The sequence below is a fragment of the Thermobia domestica genome, chromosome 4 (assembly GCF_964235325.1).
Source record: "Thermobia domestica chromosome 4, izTheDome1.hap1.1, whole genome shotgun sequence".
In the NCBI taxonomy this organism is placed as follows: Eukaryota; Metazoa; Arthropoda; class Insecta; order Zygentoma; family Lepismatidae; genus Thermobia; species Thermobia domestica.
Genome location: NC_137457.1, coordinates 258,371,254 through 258,398,068, shown reverse-complemented (window position 1 = coordinate 258,398,068; position 26,815 = coordinate 258,371,254). Strand labels below are relative to the sequence as shown.

The 26,815-nt window shown below is 34.2% G+C and overlaps 1 protein-coding gene across 9 annotated transcripts in view; it reads left to right on the top strand.

The window, feature by feature from the left end:
• LOC145684015 (sphingomyelin phosphodiesterase) overlaps positions 1-26,596 on the top strand; it is a 273,240-nt gene extending 246,644 nt beyond the window's left edge. For 5 of the 9 annotated variants that reach the window (XM_081755813.1, XM_081755814.1, XM_081755815.1 and 2 more), the window contains 2 exons: positions 1,392-1,577; positions 7,430-10,986. In XM_081755813.1, coding sequence (XP_081611939.1) covers positions 1,392-1,577; positions 7,430-7,568 — 325 coding nt within the window. In that variant the 3' untranslated portion in view covers positions 7,569-10,986. Of the gene's footprint in view, positions 1-1,391; positions 1,578-7,429; positions 10,987-24,995 lie in introns of those variants that run through there. The other 4 variants (XM_081755820.1, XM_081755821.1, XM_081755822.1 and 1 more) reach the window with 4 other exon arrangements.
• The last annotated feature ends 219 nt before the right edge of the window (positions 26,597-26,815 follow it).

Genomic DNA, 26,815 nt, shown 5'->3' with positions numbered 1-26,815 from the left:
GGGGGTGTTTTCCGCAAGATCCCTCAGACGATGACTTATTTATGACACGAGCCACCACGTGTAGAAGGTGGCATACTTTATATACAAACTGTACTTCGGTTAAAGAAACAAACTATAAATAAATGAGTAAAATTAAATAAACATATGCTATGATATGTGGTTCGAGGTATGCTCACAATCGGTACATTATAATACATTGTATTGTACAAGGTCTCTTCAGTTAATTTATAGACTCTTTAAGACAGAATATCTCACTAATTAAAGCAGATAAATGTACAGTTTTGTGGTGTGGTGTATCTTGAGGATGTATATGTTCAAAATAGCACCTTTCGCAGCAATACATTGTCGAAAACGACGTAGAAAAGACATATCAATAATATTGTTTCTAATATTGTAACATCATATGCACACTGAAATTGCACTCTCAGATCTTCCAATGTTTGTGGTCTTTCGACGTAAACTGTGTTCCCCAAAAAGACAAGTCTAGGGGTATTTAATCCGGAGATCGATTCGGGTTTTCCGTTTTCGGCCTGTTTATCTTTCAGGGAATGTGCGACCGAGAAAATACCTCATATCACGATGAAAGTGGTGTGGCTCCCCATCATATTGAAGATAGTACCCATCTTCATTGTCAAAAAAAAAAAAAAAAAAAGGGGGGGGGGTTACGTTCTTAAGTTACATAACTCACAAACGTTTTATATCTATCTGCGTTAATTTGTGAGAAATCAGGTATTCTTAAAGAGCATATACATTAATTTTTGAGACACCATGTACAGAGCTGATGTATAAAATTGTGGGAATTATAAGTAAGAATCAATAGTGATGCCGATCTATTGGAATCACAGATTAAGGTGAAATCTGAACCATCGTAATGCGTAGAAGTTTTATTGTTCTCACCACAAATCGAACCCAAGTCCACGTGCACCAAGCGCGCACACAGTAGCTACTAGACCACGGAAAGGGATTAAGGAGAACTTATTTGCGGTAAAATAAAATTATGTACAAGTGCAGAAGTGTTGTTTTTATTTTCAGCTACTTTTACACAGCTAAGACGTAGATATTCTTATTCTTTTTATGCTAGTTGCAACTTAAACACGCTATTTTTCTGAAATGGTATGCAATAATTAAAGACGAGGCTTTGCACGCGAGACTAGGGATACAAAAGAACATTTATGGAATTAATGTACATTTTTGGTGGTGACTACATTAGGTAATAGTGTTTACATCATGTTTTTCTGTTAGTGTATGTGATTTGTTAATGTGGAAAGGCTCATTCAAGTAATTAAAAAAAAAAAAAAAAAAAAAATTAAGAGAGAAATCGATATGAAGGATGTGCAGTTATTTTGTATTTTCGTGCTAATACTTGATTTTATGAAGTCATGATTTTTCAGGCATTACTGGAAGAACTCTCCTGTGCGGCCTGAATGTGATGCTGATTGTAAGAAACGCATGCTGTGTGATATGAAGTGCGGTCGTTCGCACGACAGGAAGGCCTTATGCGAGGAGATCGAAAGTCGTATTGATGCGATTTCTCAAAGCAGTTGGAAATCCTGGATCTACAATGGGTTGGCTCTATCGTATGTCAATTACTTCACTGGGTTTTGTTGGGTTGGATCAGCTATCAAGAGTCTGTTTACAGGATAACACATTTAGTTGGTTTTCTCTATCGGAAATAGTATCACTTCTGCAGATCAATACTGGTGGAATCAAGAGACTTACAAGTACTTCGATTACGCTGGAATAAAATGCGTATACAATTTTTATTTATTTATTTATTTATTTATTTATTACAGTATTTATTTTACATTCTATACTGTTTGATGATTCTCTTCATATAGGAGATTGTGGCTTTTATTGACGCAAGTAAAAAAAGATGAGGAAGAAGTGACCTTATATAATACAAGAGTACAAGCAACCAACCAATGGGCTTTTTTTGAAAAATCCTGTACTTGCGTCGGATCGAAATGTTTTACCTGCAAGTGTATTCGGTGAAGACTATTCGAGGAGTGATGTGATACCCTTAAAAAAAATCACTCCCTTGTGTTATCACTAAAGCTTATTAAAGATAAGTTATGAAGGGAGAATTATAAGAACGAAATTAACTCTTAATTTTCAATCGATTTATTTTTTTACGTATTAACACTTTCTGTACCTTGAGGATAGAAAACCGGTAATTTTGTTTTTAAATATTTCTGTAATAAATTGATCTGATTTGATTTCGAATTTAGTACGTCCCTTTCAGCAACGAGGCTATATGAGATGTGGACCTACATCTTAACGTGGAATCTGAACCACATAAACTCTTCCCAGGTCTCCCACGCCAAAGGCGTACGCGAACCGCTTAGCTACAGGGAGCTCGTTTCCGTGATAACGAAAATCTCATTTGATTACGCAACAACGTTACTAAGTAGTGTCAAAATCAAAGTTGTAGCGAAGCTAATACGTATCAAATCGATAGATATTCTATTAGATGTATTAGGCAATGACACAGGAATTTTGTAACATTTAAAAGTTTGAAGCACACATACCCTTTAACCTTTTATAAACATTATTTTATTTAGGATTACGTGAAAGAGAAAGATTCTCTCAAATCATGTTAGTGTGATATTATTTATTTAGATACTGATCGTTATACTTTTTATGGTATAGGGTGTGCCACAAAATTTTTGTGCAATGTTTGGGATAGAACTGAAATCTAATACTTTGAGATCCAGGTGTATATTCACTAGTCGGATCGAAAACCCTAGGGCGTTTTGTAAATATTTTTAGTTCAAATGTAATGACTAGGGGTAAAATATAGAAAGACACTTGTTATATTATGAAAGCAGATTGTTTGAGAATATCTTGATGTATTACGATTAATACTGGGCATGGGACGCGCGAACATTTTACATCACTCGAATCTACCTCGGGTTTGGGTTTCAGTGTGTTAACTCTGAAAAATAAACAATGAATTTGAGCGGAAATATGATGTAGTGCAACTTATACACACGAGTAATTTCGTTTGTAAAGTAACAGGGAATGTAAAGTTGTACCCAGAGAGCTTCCTACTAGCACAGAGTAGGACTAGTAGTCGATAGCCAGTGCATAATATTTGTTAAAAGTATAACGATTAGTATGCGTGACAGAGCAATTGTCTTTTTCGTCATTGTGTAAACGTATAAGTTCTATTATTATTATTATGTCCATTCGTATGATTTTTTGTCTTGACTACAACCCAGTGCTCGGAGGTATTACATTGGTTGGTTGAGCCAGAACTCGAACCCGGCTCTCCCGCGTCTTATGTGCTAACTATATAACAATAAATTAGTTATTGTTCCAAGTATTAGATGAAGGTTTCGTAAGGAAAATATTTAGTGTACATTTCGAAAACAATATCTAAAATTTCAAAGCAGATAATTGTTATCAACTTTGTTGATTAAACTACAATTTTTAGACATAAGGAGGTGCCATATTGGCTTTATTATGCGTACACATTTTTCGTTCATATTGTAATTTTAGAATTAAATCTCTTGATTCCACCAAATAAACGCATTCCATGCGTAACTTATTTATATTTATGTTGTGTATAATTTATGGATGATTTCCGTTTATATTGAAGGAAACAGCGTAAGACAGCGTAGCTCGTAGTAAGTTGAAGATATAAGATAGTAAAATGAATGTTAAGTATGTCATAGAAGTAATCGATATTTGTCTCTTTTTTTTTCTTTCTTCTTAAAAAAGTGCAGCATTTTTTCTTAAATATTTCTTGTTGTAGTTACCTTAAATACTTTATCTAAAGAATCTGAGAATAAAGCGTTTAAAAAAAAGAATTAAGAGAAATCCTCAATATAATAAGAGTTTAAATTGTTTTAAATTAAGTCATGGGAGAATGAGGAACAGAAAGACAGGCTAAGATTCGTAATAAGTATTATAAAATAAGCAGTATATAATAATAAATGACAACAGAAATTAATTTGATTTGTCGAATCTTTGCACACTATTGTTTGGTATGCAGATAGTTTCAAGACATGTGAAAAGAATGTTTTTGTCGTGAGAAAGAAAATAAAACTTGTTACTATAACCTCTTTCAGTGTGATGTTTCACGCATGAAAAATGGTTTGAAGTTAAAGAGCATTTTTAAACCAATATTTCTAAATTGACTACATAGTCAGTTTAATTTTCTTTTAATAAAAGGAGCATTTAATATCAAAGATATTACATTTCATGAAGCACCTTACTAAATACTTTGTGTAACATCCTCATACATAACTTGCAACATTAAAATAATAATAATAATCTACGTTTTTTCGGCTTTAGAGTCGAATTTGCTTCAAGTTCATTTATTATTGTTTTAAATTTGTAGACACTATAATATATAATCAATATTTTACGCTTCTATGCTTAAACTAGATCACAGTTGCCATTGCTATTAATGTTAAATAATTACGTTCCCAGATGTATTTTCTTAAATACCCGTACTAAGTAGAATATTCCTAGTTATTACATTTTTGCCTGTGTTAGAATTATTTATCAAACCATTTTCATCTATGTATAGAAACTCTTTGCTTTGCATTGTCTAGTTTTTGATGACATCCTTATTTAATGTATGCACGTGTTAATAATATCGCTCAGAATCGTAGTTTACGAAAGTGATTCCAGGTGTGACGATAGTGAAGCACACAACTTGGAAGACATTGTATGGTAATAATAATATATGGAATTTTTTATATTATTCATTTCTCGAGAAAAGTGATGTAACACAAGAACTTCGATTTATCTTTTTATCTGCGGAAAATTGCAAGTAGTAAATATTCCTTTTGGATTACTGTTTGTATTTTGTTTCTTTTATATATTTATTTACAATTGTCAATGTGGTTTTGTTACACTATTTTGCATGTTCACAAAATAGAAAGCACTTCATATATCATTTGTTTACACATACACATACCTAACGAAACTGTATTACGAATTTTAATTACGTATGAAAATTGACTTTCACGCATTCTGTTTTATTCACTTCGATGACATTTTTTCGATTGCTATACTACTGTTTACATAGTTAATTGCGTATCAGTTTGACCGACCTTAATGGATAGCGTGGGTCTCGTATACTATCATTTTTTATGTTGACAGCAAAATTCGTTTTGATTGATTTTCTGGAAAACTACACATGGGTTTTATCCTCGAGCAAATCATTTTGTTCAGCCCATTTTCTCCTCACTGTATACTAATAGTAATGTAGAAATATATATATACTTATTTCTCTTCATGGATTATTTCCGCGTATCTTAAGTCATTCTTCCACAGCAAAAACCAAAGATAACTTACTCCATTTTCCACACATAATTTATCAATTGTCATTTTGAGTTACGTCAATCTTCTTAGAAATGAGCGAATACGAATCATTATAAATTACATCCAAGTGTTTTTTTCTAAACAGGAATTCATATAAGAAACATATTTTTTTATATCACGATGTATCGATTATGGTATACATCATCAGATAAAGGAGGATAAAAGGTCGTATTGGTTATTGGTTAAGTGAGTTATTGAAATATTAAAATAAACAAATTGAACAACGTGTGTATTTAATGCAGATATTTCCTGGGATACCAATCTCCGTGATATAAGGGATCTAGTTTCGAGTTCTGATGGGACACATGTTCTTCAATTCTATTTTAATCTGTACTAATGCGTATTTTTTTAATGACGTCTGAATCCTGTCATAGTGCAAACATACTAGTTCGGCGTCGACAGCTCGCTACCTTCAGTACGGATTAGTATCAGTTATTTATTGATGGTAACAAATTTCAAGTGCTTACCCACCGCGTGTTAGCACCCGTAGTCATTTAGTTGGAATAACTAGACTAATCGCTTTTGTACTCCTTTAACTGATGTGTGTAAATTTCAGGCTGATAGAATTATTGGTGAATTGGCAGTTGTGAAATCGGTATTCAACATTAACATTAGAAAGAGTCATCAAGCGCCTTTGTGTGCTCATCGTGAGAGAGTTGTGACCAAGAAAATCGATTATAGAATTCGATCTTCATACACTCAACCTACCTCCGTGTATATTCCGCTGTTTCTTTTAACAGTGTTGCTATGAAAGATGATCCAGGCCTGCTTCCATCTAACTATCTAAACTAGTGTATAAATCTTCAAGAGAACTACTTCAAAAATTATAGCTTTAAGTGTATGGTTCTAAATTTACGTTTTATACAGAGACATTCCGAGAATTAAATTTTCACAACTTGTCATTGGATTATAATTATAAATATGAGAGTTTGGGCTTTTCCTGTCTTCCTGATAATATCAATTCTTAATATTTGCTTTCTCAAAGGTAAAATAGTACAAATTTGTAATTGATAGTTATATGGTGTCTGTGCCTTACGTCGTAAACTCGGGCAATAAGACAACAAAGTCGTTATGTTAGTTTTTGACAGCCTGGTAATATTGGGGAAAGAGACGAGATAAGCAATTTCTTCTCTTTTCCGAACTTCCCACTTGATAATCTTCATATCAGTGCATAATAGATCCATGTCGCAAAGCTTTAGTGATGAAGATAGAAAACCGATCGTGAATTGTCTTCGCAAAATAAACATTAAATTAACAAGAGAAACAAAACGAAGTAGAGTTAAAGTTGCTGTATTCTCGTAATTAAGGGTGTTCATATTTTTTGCCAGCTAGTGATTTTATGATGTTTTTATATACTGTTTAATATATTTTCTACGTTATGAAGTGGGCTTTAACGGCTGAATCCCTACACCTAATATCGCGTAATAATGTAATATATCGCCCCCAGAAAGCAGAAAGGTGTTATGCAAATTTCTCAGGAGATGAATAAAAACGAATGAAACACTAATTAATTATTCTTTCTTTCTTCTAGAATTCAGTTTTCACTGCAGACCTTTCTCCCTTCTGTACAACTTTAAACATGAAATGGGTAGTCAGGACATGAACTTAGTTGGAAATCAAGGAAAATGGCTCTTAGCACCTTTCTGCTTTCTGGGGGCGATATATTCCACTAAATTCTTTCAGAAATTCGATGGACAAAGTTAGGCTTAGATTTCGAGATACTAATTATGCAGACGAAGGCACTTTAACCTAAATTCAAATGATTATTGAATATTTAGTTTGTAGTTGGTTTGTAACTCTTTGTTAATGATACTTATTGAGTAACTAACATCATTGAAATAACGTGTAGAAAGTACTGCGGCTGTTAAATTGAAGACGCTGGTGGTTGACTTTACAAGACTTCTTTGTTGTGTGTTTCAGTCACCTGTGAATTATTTTAGTTTCATGATACAAATTAAGTATCCTGTAACAATTTATTTATTTATTTTCATTATGTTTTAACATTTAGTTTTCTTTTGTGTGTGTGTCAGTGTGATTAATATTTTATGTGCTCTTTTTTCTTCTTTTTCTCCCGTTTCAAATGAAATAAAAGAAGAATTGGAAAGATTACCTCGGGTATAAAGAAAGGGTATGTACACAATAGATGGCATTTGTTTTTATGTTGTTGTTGTTGCGCATTAAGAGTTAAAAGGAAAATGCATTTAGTGTTTGAAAATCCCATGTTACCCTGAGCTGATAGGTCGTTTGTGTACCGAGTGGTGTGATCTAGTTAGAAGTTTCAACGGAACACAGGGTTGTATAGTCGCCAGCAAACACCAAACGTGTATATATATCTGTTCCATGATGAGTTGTCCAAACTTTCGTGCCAAGTTCACGTGTTCAATAGCCTTGGTCTCAATAAATGAGCGTGAGGTCGAGTGAGTATAAGTCTGAGCTAGCGCAAGGTTAGTAAGCGCAAACCGTAGTGAGGATGATAAGCCTAACCCCGTACGAACTCGAGTGAGCACCGGTTGTAAAATAACCTTTTTTTTTCTTTCTTTCTTTTCTTCAATGACTTTATACTGCTCAGACAGAGTATCCAGCCCTTACGCCTTGGTTCTTTACTCGGTCTTCTACTTAAGTCACTATAATGTTGACATGAAATTCATGCATAATCGTACATGGCACCAATCGCAGCACATGATACCTTATTTTATTTGCCATGGAATTATTTGTGTCAACCCAGAAATATTCTATTGTAGTGCATAGCCCAATGTTCTTTTCTATGCTCTCCGTTGCGTTAAACTTCAGAACCTTGATGTTGTTGTTCGTTAAGCTTTATTTCTTTTCTCAGCACCAAGACTACATGATACGTAGACGTACAGTTTAAAGTGGAATCCCAAACACCGTAATGCATTCAATGCTTTTCCACCGGGAAAAGGTGCGCGCGGTAGCCGCTAGACCAGGTAGGAGGACCTTGAGGGACACAGGTTGGACACCCCTGTCATGGGCTGATCCGAGAAGATGGATTATACAAGAAGCTTGAGAAACTGTATTATAACAATAAATACAACAAACTCGCTCGCTTATTCGGTGTACTAAGAACGATGATTGAACGAATATCGTCTAATTTTCGTTAATTTTGGTATTAACATTATCAAAAATAATAGATAAGAATTAGGGATTTAATAAGAGCACGATAAAAATACGTGAAAATGAATTAATATCTACAGCTACAAATAAATATCTACAATATGTACACGTAAATTTCTGATTGTCAAAGAATGTATATAAAATATATCCACTTTATATTTTAGTGTATAATCGGAAATTAGTTTTATTTTCGCTTTTTTTTCCTACCATCATTAATCCTCAGCTGTTACGTAAACCTTGATAACACTAGTAGTGGTATCAGTGACAATTCGACAGAGTTTATTTACTGATCAATCTTAGTACACAGACTAAAATATCAGGTTATTGAAGTTCATTTATACAGAACTCGAGTAGAGTTTATTTTATGCGTTAGTTGCCGAAAACAGTACTCAAATTAAGTCGTATGTTTCATAGTTATTACAATGAAATTATATATTATGGGTGGTCCCATAAGACTTCTGCTGACGACTGTACTATCCGTAGCGAAACTTCAACTCTAACCATGAAAATTTTAAAATATATATTTATTTTGACAGAAATTAATACTTTTAGTTTATTTTAGAGTAAGAACATCTCTTCTAAAGTGGGCAAAAATATATATCGTATTTATTGATAATGCAGAATGTTTTATTCGATTGTACACTCACAATGAAAACTATATTTCCTCCAGTGAAATGTTCTTGGTTTATAATCTGTAGATGGATGGAGTAATTACAGTACATTATATACTGCTTATAAACATGAAAGAAACGTACCATTTCATCCCTTGACACTTCTCTTTCAATCATGGCTTTTCAGCCCATTTCATGGATCGTAAATTCGTTATGCACACTAAAATGAAAAACACACAAAAATAGGATAATTATCACGGAATAGTTAAAAAGAAAGAAAGAAACTGATACCGAGATATTTGCCCAATGCTGCTGTTATGCTGTTTGCTGCAACATGGTAAACATATCATTTTTTAAAACCTATCCGTAGCGCTTGATATATATATATATATATATATATATATATATATTTTAACCTTTTCTGTTTTTATTTGTACGACGATACATGAATTGAATTGAAAACTTATGATTGAAAAAGAACTGTGGGGGATAGAAGTAATAGGTTTATCTTATGGCCATTCTAACTGTTTCCTATACATCAGTTATAGTAATATAAGATTATATTACCTTTAATTTACAGAAAAGTGTATCAGAGTTGGTCTTTCATTACGAAAATTATTGGAAGAAGATTCTTAAACAGTTTAAAAACCATTTTGCAAACATAGCTGTGTATCAATTCTCTTTTTCTTATATTCTCTTTCTCAATTCTCTTTTTCTTCCGACTAAGCCTAATTTGATACATGTTTTGAAACAAAGTTTATTCTTTGAACTAATTCTAAATAATTGGCTTCCGCTATATTTAGCTGTAGTTAACTTCAAGTGCTCCTTTAGGAATAAAGTCTATTTTATCACGTTTCTACCCGTATCGAATATATCAGTACTTTTTAATAATTCATTTATAAATATGTTGTTCGAAAGCTTAAGAAAAAGTCTGCTGTGTTCCGTTTTAATGAACGATATTAGCTACTTTTATCAAGTCAAAACGATCGCCATGGCTACCATCCGTATGTGATATATTGACTTTCGTAACATGTTTGATGTATAATTTAGTTGCGTATGTTTAGTATACTTCCGTAACTATTTGATATTAAGTGTTAGTTTAATTATTGAAGATGTGTATTAATGATGTTCAGTTTAGGAGAATAATTTTCATTGAATTCGTCCTGAAAAGTTTATTCTTATTTTTATAGATAGCTTCTCTAAAACGTATTAGAAACGTAAGTAGTTGCTGTGTTTACATAATAAAATGCATTGTTGTGAAATGACGGAAGAATTCCAGGTTTTGCACTAGTGTTGTGCACTAGTTAAATCAGTTAATGTATCCCCTGCGTTATGTGATTTTTAAAAATTGAAAATGAAAATGTGCCCAGTATTTTCTGGACTGTCAATCTCAAGTAGTCATTCGTTTTCATTCATTTAATTCTCTGGATTTTTTTACTTACATTCTCAAATTTAGAAAGTATTTTCTCAACCACTTCTGTTAAAATGTAAACTTGACATTTTATCAGTATGAAATAAGAAAGGTGTGTAGATACTTTTGGGTCACCTTATATTTTTAAAGTTAGTTTTGTAAAATAAAAAAGTGCCTAATAAAACACCTAATAATGTATATGTAATTACGCTGTGTGTATGAAAATCGCTAATATGTAAAACACACAGCATAGCTTGTTGTACTATCTTCTGCCTGTGATATGTAACATATGTAGTCTCATAGAATAGTATGTGTAAATATTATAACAATTAGCTTGTATAAATATATTAGAATAGATATTCTTTGGTTTGGTCACACACAACTGTTTTTTGTACATAAAAAACTAATAGAAAAAATGTCCAATATTGTATTATACATGTGTTTTCTTTAAATATAAATTCCTTCAATGTCTTTTCTTCTCTTTCGTAGTTTTTATTTCTTGGAAACTTTTCATTTGGGTCTTTTGGTGAGTGGTTTTGTCGGTTTTGGTTTGTTTTGAGTTTAACGTCTTTTATTTTAGCACCGAGGTTGTTTCAGATGTGGAGCTACAGCTTAACGATATTGAGTATTTCCGCCACTTTTTTTTTTTTTTCAGCCCATTGATTCACCTTGTTTTCCTTAGGCCTAGTTACAATGTCCCTTGCTTTCTCAAAATGACTACATTATACAGGGTGTTACGTAAATGTCTCACAATATTTTGAGATCAGATTTTTCACATCAAAATAAGCAAAAGAGTTCATATGGACCTGTGCTCAAAAGTGGATAGTTTCGGCGTTATATGATGTCGAAAACGTGAAACAAGTGAACTTTAAAAGTTCATAGCTCCACTTAGAGAGACTGTTTGAGAGTACTTAATCACTCTCCACTTACCTCTCTAAAAATTGGTGTACAAGTACTGGAGCATTCTTAAACATGGATATTTGCTTCACATACCAGCTCTTCAGTGATGTCACAACCCGACTACAATAGGTCTTATAGTAGTGGAAAAAATGAAAGGATATTCAAAGAGATTTGAAGAAGAAATCAGTAAAATCAAACCAATAAAATTCCAGTTTATTTAAAAAAAACAGAAATATAATTCTTCGTATAAATCAAAGGGCAAAAAACAAAGATGGCGCAAGTATTCAACATTGTTAACCAATCCACCGAAAATGGAAGCCCGACCTACTGCGGCAAAAGCTCGAGCCATGTGGGGAACTGGTGGATGGGCTACACAAGTATGTTTGAACTGGATGTACATATGTAAGTCAAAATAAAGGTTGCTTATCTGGTTTTGTTGAATAATACACGTAAGATCGTAGCAAGGGAATGTAGAATAGTTGTTAACGTTCTTGCTTCACAATCGGGGGGCTCCGGAGTCGAATCCAGGGGCCTGACATTCTGATACATATTTTCAGGATTTTTCCCCATTTCCACCAAGCAAATGCTGGGATGGTACCGTTTGGACCTGCCAACTACTTTCCACTTCCTTTTCTATTACTGTTGTTATATGAGGAAAGGCCAGAAAGTTTTTACCCTCACCATGATAGAGATGTTAATAAGTTAAAACTCCACAATGATAGATTTGCATCTTACTAATATGTGTTCTAGTTTGTGTTTTTAGAGGTCGTATTGAATTAATGTTAACAAAAAAAAAAAAAAAAAACCTAGATGGCGGTGGCATATTTCGAACAAAATAGCATACTAACTTGTGACTAAGTTTTTCCATCTTCAGCATCAAAAGATGGCATCTGTGAATGCTGAGCAATGCCCTTGTTATGACATAGTGACGCACCGTAGTACGTGACATTCCGTATATGAGCAAAGTAGCAGCATGGTGTCTTCCCTGATTGATCACTTCTTTTCAAAAACTGCAACGTATGCAGTGCGTACAAAGCATTTTGGACCTATATCACAAGGACAATGATACTTTTGTAAACAGATTAATGACTATGGATGAATGCTGGATATCTATTTGACCTTGAAACCAAAGAAAGGAGTAAAACATGGAAGTATATCTCATCTCCCCCCCCCCCCCAAATAAAAGGATAAAGTGCAGTATAAATCCAGCAGGGTAATGTTGTCCGTTTTGAGGATAATAAAGGTGTGATCTTGGCTAAATACTTAGAGAATACTTAAACAAATATTCAATTCTTTTTGTTTAAAAAAAAATAAAAGTTTAAATTTTCTTTTTACGATATTAAAATAGAACTTAAAAAAAGTAACTAAAAAGGTAATTTCTCACACCATAAATATCTTCACGTAAAGTAGATTATATCAAAACTTCTATCAGTAATAATTCCACCAATTTTCCAGAAACTTCACGTTCAGAAAATTGGTCCGCCTTTTAAATGTCAGAATGAGTCATAAGTCATACAATATTTCCACAACTCAATCAGCAGGCGTGTGTATACGCCGTGATCAACCATAAATACAAGATCAAACTGGCCAAAGAGACGCTGTTACAAGCGGGCTATTTAACCCGGGGGCTGTCACTCCGTCAATATAATCAATCAGTAGCAGTAACGATGAGTGTTCAACAGCGTCTGATACGTAAACTGTTACACTATGAGTTCAAACTCGGACATAACGATGCGACAGCAACCCAAAATATTTGTCATTCGAAAGGAAAAGGTGCAGTGAGCAACAACACAGCAAGTCGGTAGTTCCAGAATTTCTTGTACGTTATAAAAATATCAAAGATTAGCCAAAGTCCGGCCGTTCCAGGACAACAGATTTTGAGGTCATACAACACGCCATTGAAGAAAATCCGTCCACCAACACACGATGATTGTCAAACGAATTCAGCATGTCCCAGTGGACTGTAGTGCGTCACTTTCACGAACTCAGAAAAACCACCAGGAGCTGTCGCATTCAGACGCATGAGTTGACCTCGGCGAATGCCCAAAGGAGAGTGAATGTATGCCGACAACTGCTGCAAAATCCGCGTGATGCTCGACGGAAAGTGAAAGCTTTTCGGAAATCTGAATATGCAAAAACAGTTGGATGAGCAAAGAACAATTTCCAAAATAGGTTTTCAAACAAAGTCGTTTCGAGCATAAAATCGTCTGTGTGTGGTGGAACTACAAGGGGGGTAATTCACTTTGAATTCGTTGCTAACGGTCGTACCATTAATGCCAATAAGGATCCGAACAGTTGTAGCGGATATATGTTGCACTACGCCAGAAACGCCCTGTATTGGTAAACCGAAAGCGTGTCCTGCTGCAACAGGCTAACGCGAAACCACACCGGGCTCAAGAAACACAACAAAACACTCAGAAAGTTGATGGCATCTAATTGATGCCACTCCCGACATATAGTTCTGACCTTGCCCCTGCAGATTACTATCTGTTTATGTCCATGGCGCACACGATGCTTCACCAGCCAGCGGAATGTGCAAACAGTAGCGCGACGGACTTCTTTGCGTCTAAGGACAAGTTATGGTATACACTTGGAATCGATGAACTGGTAGAAAGGTGGTTGCAGTTCAACACGAGAGTCTATACTTTGAATGTTAACCTTTCATTTTACTATAATAAGTGCAGGTATATTGTGTACCAGAATATTGGAAGACTTATGATTCATCTTTGTATAATATTACTCTTTAGGAATTACCAAAGAGTATGTAATTTTTGTCAACATACTTAGTATTATTCTGAAAGTGTTCTAACTACAAGGACAAAACTTTCTTTGTTGCTGTTGGTTGTACATAGTTTAAAAAGTGCATATTTCTCTTTTTTTCTTTTTCTTTTTTTTTTTTTTTTTTTTTTTTTTTTGTTTTTTAATAATTCTATATTATGCTAGAAGCTACTGTGTTTGTATCGGAATAATTGAAGTTGTTCCGTAACTATGATATTCCACCATCCATAATGGTCGATGTGATGACCACTGTAGGGCCCTTGTACAACTTCGCAGTTTTCACTGCAGCAGACTTCGTTATAGCTGCACCAGGGGTATTTTTTCCTACCCCTGCTTGCAGGCTTTCCAGAGACCATGTACCTTGCGAACCCGACATGAAGAAAAGCTCCGTTTGAGAAGTCCCAAATCACAATAATGCATTGGACTAGCATCTGGACTTTTAATGGGAATATCCTCGAACATAATAGCATGGCTGTTGTAACTGTCATGGGTCGTTAGAGAGCCAGCGATATTTTGGCTGTGTGACTTGAAGTTTTGTCTTGACGGTATTTCATCTGTGTAAACTGGAGATAGGACTTGTTTTGAGTAATATTTTTTTAATTAATTAATTAATTAATTTATATATTTATTTACATTTGTTGTTGACCTTACGAATCTTATGCTTCCATCTATAGCAAGAGCCAATAACAATCACAAATCCTTTCGAGAAACTTTGTCTTGAAAATTACATTGTGCTTTTTCATAACATCTTTGTAGATGATGGACCGGACTTTTCTATAGTCAACTTAGGTAAATCCGTGCTTCATTCATTCTCACACAACAAATTTGTAGCAGTCATCGACAAGGTGGACCTCGTACAGTTATCAGTCCTTGCTCTTTCTCTGTGCGATGGACAGTGGTGTTAATGCATGTACTCTGACCTTGTGAGCAGTTTGCAGATGGATTGCATGATTCACTGATGGTTAGAACACTCCATAGTAATGAATTCTGACAGGCAGGGTTTCCAATAGCATGGAAAACTTGAAGAACATGGAAAAGTCAGGAAATTAGTTTACTCTTTAAAAGTCGTGGAAAAATCAGGGAGTTTTAAGAACAGATTTTTATTTCTCAGAACTCACTTCTCTTTATGCGTTACCCATCTATTTGGTAGACATTTTATAAAATAATAAGTTTATTTTGCAAAACTTTCTCCAGACTTACACACACTGTATACATGTACGTGCACAGTAGAAATATAGTATTATTTATAGACCTGGAAATTTGTAAATCGTGGCCTGGAAAAGTCAAAGAATTCGTTATCGCCGAAGAAGTGGAAACCCTGACAGGCCTCCATACCCGGGATCTTCTGTAGCACAGGTCTTGTGAATTTTGCTGAGGCCCTCTTTGGCTCCGATTTCGTCGGTGATGGGTTGTGGAGAAGGCTGCTGCGTAAAACGTTCAATTTTAACACCACCCTGTCCGCCATTGTTCCGACACTGTTGTACTATGTGGAAAATGCTGAAGTTTGCATGGACAAGCATACCACCCGGTTTATTATTTTATTTTGGCATTTTAGTCACTACAACACCTTCACTCTGCTACATAACAGCTGAAAAATTGATACACGTGGGCGTACTGTCTTGTTGCTCTGTGAAACCTGGTTTAACAGACGTCGCTGTCTGCACGTTGTTTAGATGGAAACGGATCAGCCTTAGTATTGTGTACTTCAAATAGATCAAGCACGCCCTTGAAACGCTTCACTATTATAAACATAGAAATGCGTTGTGATTTTATTAACTTCGAATATTCAAACTTCAACGGGCGTGTTATTACTGTAATTTTACTTTTCTAACAACATAACTCTAGAAAACGTAAGGCTGTGGAAGGCAGTTTCGGTAAGATTTGTTTAATAGCTGTTTTAACTATTTTTTGTGAAAAGATTTCCGAATCTTGGATCTTCATACACTATCTAAGGCAAGAATTCTATTAAATTCAATTCAATTAATGATTGCCAAATTTACACACCAGTGAACATCTGCCATAGAATTATATTTATTTTCACAACGAAAAGATTAAGCTACAAAAATAAAATAAAATAAAATAGCTCCGATAATTATGCAGTTATTAAGATAGTAAATTATGCGAACAAGAGAACATGCATTTTTAAATTGCACACTTTAACTGTGCGTGATATTTGAGGATAGAAATTTGGAAAAGAATACTTGTACTTTCTGGAAAAATAAGTTATTTGTAATATACGTATGGTAAAACAATTATAAACTGCAATAAAGGAAATACGAAAAAGTACTCGTACACCTATAATAAACATTTCAATTTCGTCAGGTAGAAGTAAGAGAAACATGAAGCAGTGTCACATGTACACCACGTGAAAGAGTTTGGTTCGTATGGCGTGATATTTTATCAATGTTGAAACCGGATATAGTAGTAGATTTCTACCAGTTCTGGTTTTAGTAGACAAATTAGAGTGAAGATGAAATGTATTCTTGGGACACTTAATTGATTGTAGGAAACTGCTTCTCGCTACCTATCACCGTTTTGGCTCTACAGTGATCAGCCTAAAAACCCGAAATAGTTAATTTGTACCACTTCCGGTTTAACTGTCACCTCTACCAACAATAGATACCCGTTGTCACTATTAGAAGAACACAAATAACAATATAAATCCATTGTCACTATTAGGAGAACACTAATAATAGATCCCGTTGTCACTATTAAGAGAACACAAATAACAGTAGATACCCGTTGGCACTGTTAAGAGAACACAAACAACAATATATATCTGTTGTCACTATTAGAAGAACAGAAACCTTAGTCACCCTTAGTTTCATAATGAAAAGCTAATGAGGATTTACCTCAGGATCAGTCTCACCGTAATAGGTAGCGTTGTTGTCGTATAGCACCCCAATTTTTAGATCATCATCATCATAAATATTCAGCCACTATTGGCAGGTGACGTGCTGCAACTCAGAAGCTTCCATGCCTCAGTTTTCAGCCAATCCTTCGGTCTTTACGTACAATTTTTCTGTTTTAATACAATCTAGTGTACTCTTTTCGCCCCTCCCTCTTTTTCGTGTTACCATGCCATCTAACACGACCATCATGATACAATTCCTTCTCAGCCAACGTCCCAACCAATTTATCTTCCTATTTACATCTAAATTTGTACTTTTGTCCCTTACTATTCCTAACACTTCCTCATTCGTTTCCCGTTCGACTTAGCCCTAATTCTTCACACTTACATTTCGAAAGATTCTAGTCTTTTTGCATAATATCCAAGTTCCTACCTCATAGACAATAATACTCCACTCAAAATATTTTACGAGTCTTTTTCCTAACCATATTCGAGGACCCACAAAATAGACTTTTCTTCTTCCTAAAGGATTTTTTTGGCATTCCTATTCTTGCTTCTATTTCAAGTTCACGCTTCATGTAATCAGTGATCGAAGACTAGTCATCTGTTCTATTTTCTCCCATCCTACTTTTATATTTGACACCGACCACTTCTTTCCAATCACCATGGTCATTGTTTTTATATTCTTCACACCCGTTCTTCAAGTTTTCCACCATTTTATTAATTTTCTTTTCAAACTCCACAACAACGTTATATACCGAATCATTCACACTGTGGCATCTTTAGCAACATTCTAAAAAATCTAATAGCGCTCAAGATCAAATACTGCTTTCCCATATGGGCCATGGCCGCACCTACACATCTCTCTAGATTTTATTCTGTTCTTAATTTCTTTATTGTAATAGTACGCTTTTGTCTTCCCGCACTTCGAATATTATCTAGGGAGGAACTCTTGCGACATCTTAATATCCAGACTTCATAAGTTCGCAGACGGGTCATTCCATATCAAATTATCCACAGAAACAGGCACTCTGCACCCGACCATCTCAGAATTGAATGGAAATTGGTAGACTGATAGATTATTGGATCCTGATTCCAACGAGCCCAACGGTTTTGAAATCCGTCCACTTGTTCAAGCTTATTAGCTTTTGAAATTTAAGCTTAAACTGCAAAAAAGCAGTCGCGAATCGCGTTTTTTGCTTCAAGGTCATAGAGGAAAATGGGTATAACTTCCTTTGTAATAAAGATAGAGCCATGATTTTTTTTTTATTTTGAACATGTAATTTACTTTCAGGTAAAAAAAAAAAAAAAAAAAAAATTGGTAATTCCTTCAATGGAATTTATTATGAGTGCTAATGCACAAAAAAAGGAGAGTTGAAAAAGACTAACGTTTTTTAATCTTTAAGTTCCCATAACTCATGAGCCCCACTTCCAATTTTTATGAATTTTTTTTAAAAGATAGCTGACAACAAGTACAATAATCTCAATGAAAAAAATTGATGGTATCTCTAAAGGAACACACAGAAAAAAATAAAATTTTCTAAATTCAGAATTCCAATCAGAGAAAAGCCAATAGCATACAAAATCCTTACAATTTTTGCTACCAAAACAGCATGTTTGCAATGTGTGTGAAGAAAATGTTAGAGCATGTCTTCATTAGGAGAGGTTCCATTAGGAGAACTGTTCTCCAGGAATAGGTCCCAAATAAAGAAATATAGTGTTAGGAATTAAGCTTATGGGATGTAAATCAATGCTAGACCACCAGTATTATTAATTCATTATTTAAAGCACTTCTATTTTAAAAATTCACATAACTCTAACCTGAAATTTCTTCATAACATAGTTAATGGGAACTTACGATCGGAAATCTACTTCAAGAACTACCCTTACGTATCCTTTCCGCAAAACCCGGAATACCCACCTATTCCATATTGCCTGCCCTAGGTTAACAATTATACAGTGCTCTTTTTCACAGAATACCGAACTATTATAATTATCTACAATTGATGTGGACATTTTTTCGAGCTACCCGGGTTTGACAGAGCAATTAAACGCATGCTGGTCAAATATTACTTTGTACTCTTTGTTGACATTATTGGTGTTATTGTTGTTGATATTTATTTTTGTTTTTCTCTTTTTTTCTGCTTGTTAACATTTCCCTGTGTAAAATGGCAAAATTATGCTGTATCTGGGAATTGGTTCAATAAATAAACAAATAAAATTCTACCACCTAACGAAACACTGTTTTGATTATGTAAACTCTCTTTCACTGTCTCTTCTAGATAGATATTAAATAATGTCGTGAGAGAGAGAACATCCTTGTGGAACTCTCCCTCCAATTGCAATTTCATCTGTCATTTCTTCTCATATTCTAACACTTACTTGTTTGTTCATCAAGTTTCTTATGAGTCTTCGATCTTCTCAATTCCAACGCAGCCTTCTTTAGATTTCCCCTCAACAATTCCCAATTCACCTGATCGAAAGCCTTTTCTAGATCAATAAATACAACATACACGCTTTTTCCCTTTTCCTACACATTCATAATCGATTACTCTTAATAAGCCAATTGTATCTCTTGTGCATTTATCTCTCCTAAACCTGAACTGTTCCTCCTCAACCTCTTCATGTGTTCTCCTTCAATTTTTAAGTTTACACAAAAAATTAACTTTCTCGAATATTACGCATGAGGATTTACTCACCTATGTCATTTTCTTCAGCTTGATGAGATCTATCATTTAGTATATGCTTCAACTTTTGGCACTTCTTTTTTCGTTAAACGACAACAATATCGTAGAATTTCGTAGTTATTTTTTATTGCTTGTATTAATTTGTATTTGCAAGCTTCTTTTCTATTGTAGATCCATTGACTCACGCATCAACCATATCTCCGAAATTACTAGGCGTAAAACCTTGACATTTTTTATAAACGTTCTCTTGCACTTTAAGCTTTAGACAAGACACTGTTCTGCGAAATGTGATCCCTAAGAGAGATAAGGAAGCTTGAATTTTTTCACTTCAAGCTGTATATAAGATAATATTTTGCGAAATACGGCCCCTAAGGAGGGAGGGAGAATATAGGGGCTTGAATGATTTTTTCCGTTCGCCAGATTTCCGAAACTATTTGGTAAGGGATCTTGAATTATTTTTTTAATGCAGTCGCATGGGGAAAGAGAGGTTCGAATACTTTTTGCCATTATGCAGATCTCAGAAGCTATTAGGCTTAAAACCTAGAAAGTTTGAAGATAAATATTTTTCATGTAATGATGAAGTAAACAATGTTTACGGGTCGAAAAGACGGCCTTGAACATTTTCTTCGACTTTTACCAGATCTTCCGAACTCTTGGCCGTAAAAACTTGAAATTTTGTACAAATGTTCTCTTTGAACCTTAGGCCGGAGGTGATGTAGAATGTTAGGAAATGGTATCCCTACAAGGAAGAAAAGAACCTTCAACTTCTATCAGATCTTCAGAACTCCTAGGTGCAAAATTTGAAATTTTAGACAAATGTGTTCATTGAATTCTGGGCTGAGGATAGGATGGAGTTTTACGGAAAGTAAATCTAAGAAAGGAGGCTTGAATTGATTTTCCGATGTTCAGCAGATCTCCAGAACAATTGGGCGTAAGTAACTGAAATTTTCTAAAAATGTTTTCTCCTACTGGATAAGATATGAATTTCTGTGGATAAGATATACATTTCTGAAATTCGAAAACTAAGAAGGCGGAAAATTAGGATAAACCTATTCTTGGTCTAGGAAGTTGAAGTTTTCTAAGACAGAGCTACTCTGAGGCAAACATAGGTTTGCAGAAAAGTTTTACATTATTATTACATATTTTTGTAAAAAAAAATCTTCAACATACAGCCATGAAATTTGTATATATTCTGATATACATAATGTGAATATCTCATACAATAAGACAGTTTGGCTATCGACACTGGGAAAAGACTTAAGGTTGATTTTTGGAAAAATCAGTTTGAGGGATATAAATTTTGAGTAATAAATCCACGAAACGGAGAAAATCTTCCGATTTCAGGTGTAAAAAAGCGATTTTTCAGTAACTTTGATAAGATAGGCTCTGAAAAATATTAATTTCGGGATGACGGAAATTGACTAAAAATTTGCCTAACGATTTATATGGTTTTGAGTGAATCACGACGCTCCTTATCTCTACACCAAAAAGGTGGTAGACTCTATTCCTAGGGCCGACGAAAGAGAAAGGCTTGGCCCTTGGTCCTACAAGATCTGATTTCTCTCCATGATAACGTTGCAGAATTTTGTAGTTACGATGAACTTTTCCATAGCATCTCTGCTTGCGGTCTTGAAAAATTAGCTTTTCGACGGATCTTCACACATCAACTTCTCGCTATCACAACACCGTCACTCCTTCTTCAAAAATCTTGATTCTTGGTTTTCAAACCCCCGGAAGCCAAACTATGGTATTGACAATGAAGAAATTAATTAATGTCCTTGGAACAGTTGAATGACCTAATCATACGTCAAAGGAATGCGATAGGAAATATAGTCGTCAGTGTTTATTTTAATTAGATTACAAATTGTGAAAAATGATTGTAGAAATAATGAACATATTTCTCTGTCTCTGTTATTAACAGTAACAAGGTGTTTCAAAAGTAAATGGTAATTATTCAATTCAATATCTAAATCTTTATATTAATCTTTCAATCCTTCCTTCACAATCATCTGGACGGAAAGACAGACGGACGTCCTAAAATATTCTTTTTCGGCCTAAGAACTATAAAACTCCGTGTAAATCTCCATTTATTTCACGACCTCATGACCTTTTCTTTACTCCTAATTGTCAAGAAAGTTTTAAGAAATTGTATAAATAATGTAAATAGTGTATTATCTATCTAATCTCAACACTACATATAGATTGACTATCAAACCGGTGCTAAGTGCCAAAATGAAAGTGTTCAGTAAAAAGCCCAGATTTTACTTAAGAACTGGTGGTATATAGGCCCCGCGCATTGTTCTAGCAATTATTTGAACTACTTCTACAGTGAACTACTTCTAGATAGCCCGGTTTTAATTGAGCAGTGTTAGGCCACATTTTAACATTAAACCGAACTTTTCCATTTTTAGCACTTAGCACGGATTTTATTTTCAGTCTACATATATAAAATCTATCTTATTTTATGTATGTTCTGTAAATATGCAACAGCAAATAGGAAAGAATTGTCTTTCATCACATGCACAGATTGCCATATACCTGTTATAAAAAATAGTCGAACATTTCCGAACGTATGCCGTTTTATTTTTTATTTAATTATTTAGGTTTATTTTTATTTTTATTTTTATTTTTATGGTTAGAAATTTCGAAAAATTGCAATCTGTGAAAGATCTGACGAAGACATCGTATGAAAGATTGTCTGGACAGCGACAGGGGCGGATCCAAGGGGGGGGGGCGATCGGGGCGATCGCCCCCCCCCCCAGAAGAGGAAACTTTCTTCTTATATATATATACGATCCATCCCAGAGTTTGGAGCCCTTAAAAGTAGCATTATGACAACCCACGCCCCCCCCCCAGAAGTCGGTCCTGGATCCGCCCCTGGACAGCGATGGAGCTACTATGCCACAAGAAGCCCGCACTGGTCGTCTAAAGGACATTTAGTTAGCGATGAACATTCAACATAAGAAAACAGAGAATCTGATATTTTCTGAACTTCATTTTACTAAAACTAATATTGAAATTGGACCCTTTTATAATGTCATGTGAAACAGTTCAGGTTTTTTTAAAGCTAACTATTGGAATCCTAAGCATTAAATTATGATGTGTGCCCTATAACTTGTCTAAACGATGAAGTAAATACGTAAACTTCCAGCGATATGTCTTTAAGAAAAGTTACCTTTTTTCCCATTTTTTAAAAAGCAATTTATATTCAAATTTTAGGGACATTTCCAAAGTGTTCTATCTTTTATTAATCATTCTCATCCCCACTTCGCTATTTACGGTCTTATGTACTTACAATGTTGTTCTTACTTTTGTTATGCAATCATATATACAAGGGAAGGGGGGGGGGGTCCGAAAATAAATTTCCTCAGGTGACTGTGGGCAGAGGTGGGAATGCAAGACCAAAAAAAGCATGTGACATTAAAGATCAGACTGTCCAAAATCATTGTCGCATGTCTATAAATATGTTGTTGTAAGAATATAATTTGATAACGAATTCGCCCGGTATTTCTTATAATGTTACTATATGTATAATCGGCAAAGACATGTATGTGACAAATTTCATGTCAAAAGAGCAGTAAATAAGAACAATAACACAAAAATAAAACTTTCTTGTCCATTTAGCAACATTTTGTTTTACTCACTCTAATTTTCGTATTTATAAATCTTTTCCTATGAAATTTACCACAAATAAACATTTCCCGATTATACACATAGTATCAGTATTAAAAGTACCCTGCAAAATCATTATCGACTTATATTCTTACAAGAAGACAGTTATAGATATGCGACAATCATTTTGGACATGAGTGTACCTTTATTTTTCCACATGAGTACCACGTACATTGAGATATTCGTCATTCTTGTCTATAAACTTCAAAAATTCTTCCAGGAAAAATTCAGGGCTCTGCATACGGAAGAAGCGTCGAACAGCTACTGTGACCTTGCCATTGTTTCCAAAGCGCCTTTCGCCACCCTGACATTTTCGTGTACGTCCTTCCAGGTCTCGGTGTGACCAACACTTGCTGCCGACCCTCACTGAATTGGCGACACCATCTCCGCACCATTTGTTTCTACATTACCATCAGGCCCATAGACTTCCACGAGGCGGTTATGGATTTCTGCTGCCGATATGCCACGTGCCGATTCATAGCAGACAACCGCTCGCACATCCTCCTTTGACCACGACATCAAAACGCGCTTTCTTTCTATAGCTACTAGGCTCAGACTGAAAGACTCGTCTCCGCTTTACGCAGGCGCTGTGACAGCGTCATATACAGGGTCGCGGGCGAACGATACCCACTTGTGTCTGGGTGTCTTGCGTGTGCAACCGCTGTCGTGTTTTCCCCTTTGCTGTTCGCTTTCCTGGGGGAAACTTATTTTCGGACTCCTCCTCGTAAAATGTAGTCCCATGAATGTTACCTTGCAGGGTCATACAAATTACAGTTCTGTAACTGTCTCTGGATATCTTTTGAAAAGAAGAAAACATATACTCTATTGGAAAAAGACGAAAAGGAACATATCCGAGAGAAAGTGTACATTTACAGGTTTTAAATACTGTAGACAAACTTTGAACGGAATTACATCACGACTAACACTAAGGAATACTACCACTAGTTTCTTTTTTTTTTTTTTTCTGAAAAATTATACTTCTCGCATTGTTTTGCTCTAACTCAGCGAACTAGCTATGGAACACTGAAAACAAATTTGATAACGTTGTTGATAAATCTCCTTGAATGTTCACGAGAGTTAATTTTCAAAAATGGTGGAAATTATGTAAATATATTATTCACAAAAATTATGACACAATTTTTGTAACGTCACTTAGTGAAGTGAAAACAAAAAAAAAAAAAAATCTTATTAGTTTCTGATATCTGTTACTGAAGTTCCCCACCAAATACAATCAGTATAATGTGAAAAGAAATACAGTGAAGAAACAAAAAATATTTTGTAGAATTTATCAAAATGTTTAAATATACATATATTCGAACTGGAAGTATCAATTAATAATCTCTTCTAATATTCCATGTGACACTTCTTTCTCCCTTAGATAATAACTTTAGTCGAGCCCGATTCTAACTTCAATTTGCACTTGGTTAACATGATCTTCACATTCGAAAGAAAAATGAAAAAAGCAAAGGAACATAATAGCTGAAAGTTTATTTTTTTTCGTATATAAAAACTTATAACTCAGTTGGTTAATTTTAGGGACAGAATATTTTTTTATTATTATTATTGGCGTGGATTTTATACACTGTATATAAAATGAATATTTGATTTTTTTTTAGGGTGTCATTCTTCATGGCCATACCAGCTTTAACATATTCCATACCACGAATTGTTCTGGGACTCGGTTAAAAGGGATCTAAAGGAAACACATCGTTGTGATTCAAAACGTTACAGCTATTGAAGATATAGAAGAGGATTCAGAAAGCAGTTACAGCGAAGGCAGAATTTTTGCTTCTGTGAAATAACAGATAAAGTTGATAAAAGAGCAGGATGATATGTGACGAAGCAAGGCGTAATGAATCCATTTAAATGAAAATATTGTGGGAATGATGAATTATTTAAGGTAACAAATGAAGCTCTTCTTCCTTGGACGAAGTTCCACTTCTTTTAATTGTGATACGACCAGGGTAAATTAGAGGAACAAACTTTACATTAAAAAAAAAAAAAAAAGACAATATTCGGTTACCTTTATCAGCAATTATTTGCTTTCTTGCTTCTTTCAATTAAAATACCTCTTGTTCTATATTTCAAGCTGTTGCACAGTATGGCTTGTACTTAATTGACGAAGAGGAGTATTCTTGAAATATGAAATAAGTGTGCCAGTGTTTCTAGTGTTGACCAGCTAATCAATGCAAAGTCTTTTAGGGGAATAACAAGACAATATTGTTTCTCTTGTTTTTTTCACGAAGCATGTTCTTTAAAATATTCGGAGTTTAAATAAACTCAAGTTGAAACCGAAAAATACAAAACAAGTTTTCTATAAGTGATTAATGATGGTCTTCATCAACTCTTTACAAACTTTCAATAATTAAAAGTGATTAGCTGACTATGTAGTGATATTTCAATCTACAATACGATCGAAATTTTATGGATTTTAGTAATAAACTACAGTGCTAAAATGAACCAAAATAGTACTTATATTTGAGACTGGAATATGTTTTGTGTGAAGTGTAAAACACTTAAGAATGTTTCATCATGTAATTTTAACATTGTATGTACATTTACGTGCGTAGAAAAAAAAAATTCCCTAACGTAATTTTGTATAAATTGCGTGTTATCTAATGGACAAAACCAAACGTTGACAAACAAATCTACAAAATATGCGCACAATAAATGAGTTTCAAAAAAGTAAATACATCATATATACATAAATACAGCATATATCATGACACTTTTGTTTTTCTAAAAAAGACAAAAAGATATAATCCTGAGACGATTTTATTTTTCTAATATGAACATAATTTTAATTCTTTTTTAAAAAAAAGAAAAAAGAAAACTTTGATTGTTTCTATATGATTTGTGCAATGAATATTGTTGATACCATGATTTCTTTTAAAGTTGTGTTTTTTTACCTTGAATTGACATCACAAATGATGTTTTTATTTTATTGATTTTTTTGAAAGCCTTTCTTGTTAATTGTTACTTTTTAAATGAGGTTTGTTAATCCTCAGTAGTTGTGATTTTTTTTTTACAAAAAACAGAAAACAAAGAAAAAATATTATTTATTTATTGTTATCTGTATGTTGTAGTTTACCATATGTTGTAAAAAAAATGTACACAATAAAATGGTAAGAAAAATTTGATAAATATTTATATTTACTTGACAGGATTGGCATCTTATAATTTTGTTTTTCGCCATGGATTGATATAAAATATACAGATTAAGAGTAAAGTTCTGCTTTTACTAACTCGACTTGGTCGCACGGCTAATCGACTTTCTGCAGTCGTTGCTAAATCGAATCCGATCATTGGACCCTGTTTAATTATTTCAATCAAAATTGAATGCTGCTTCTCGACTATCTCTCTTTTGGTCGATTTGGAAATCGACCGGAAATTTAAAATGCGTTCCAGAGAAGAGCTATTCCAGCAATATGCCATG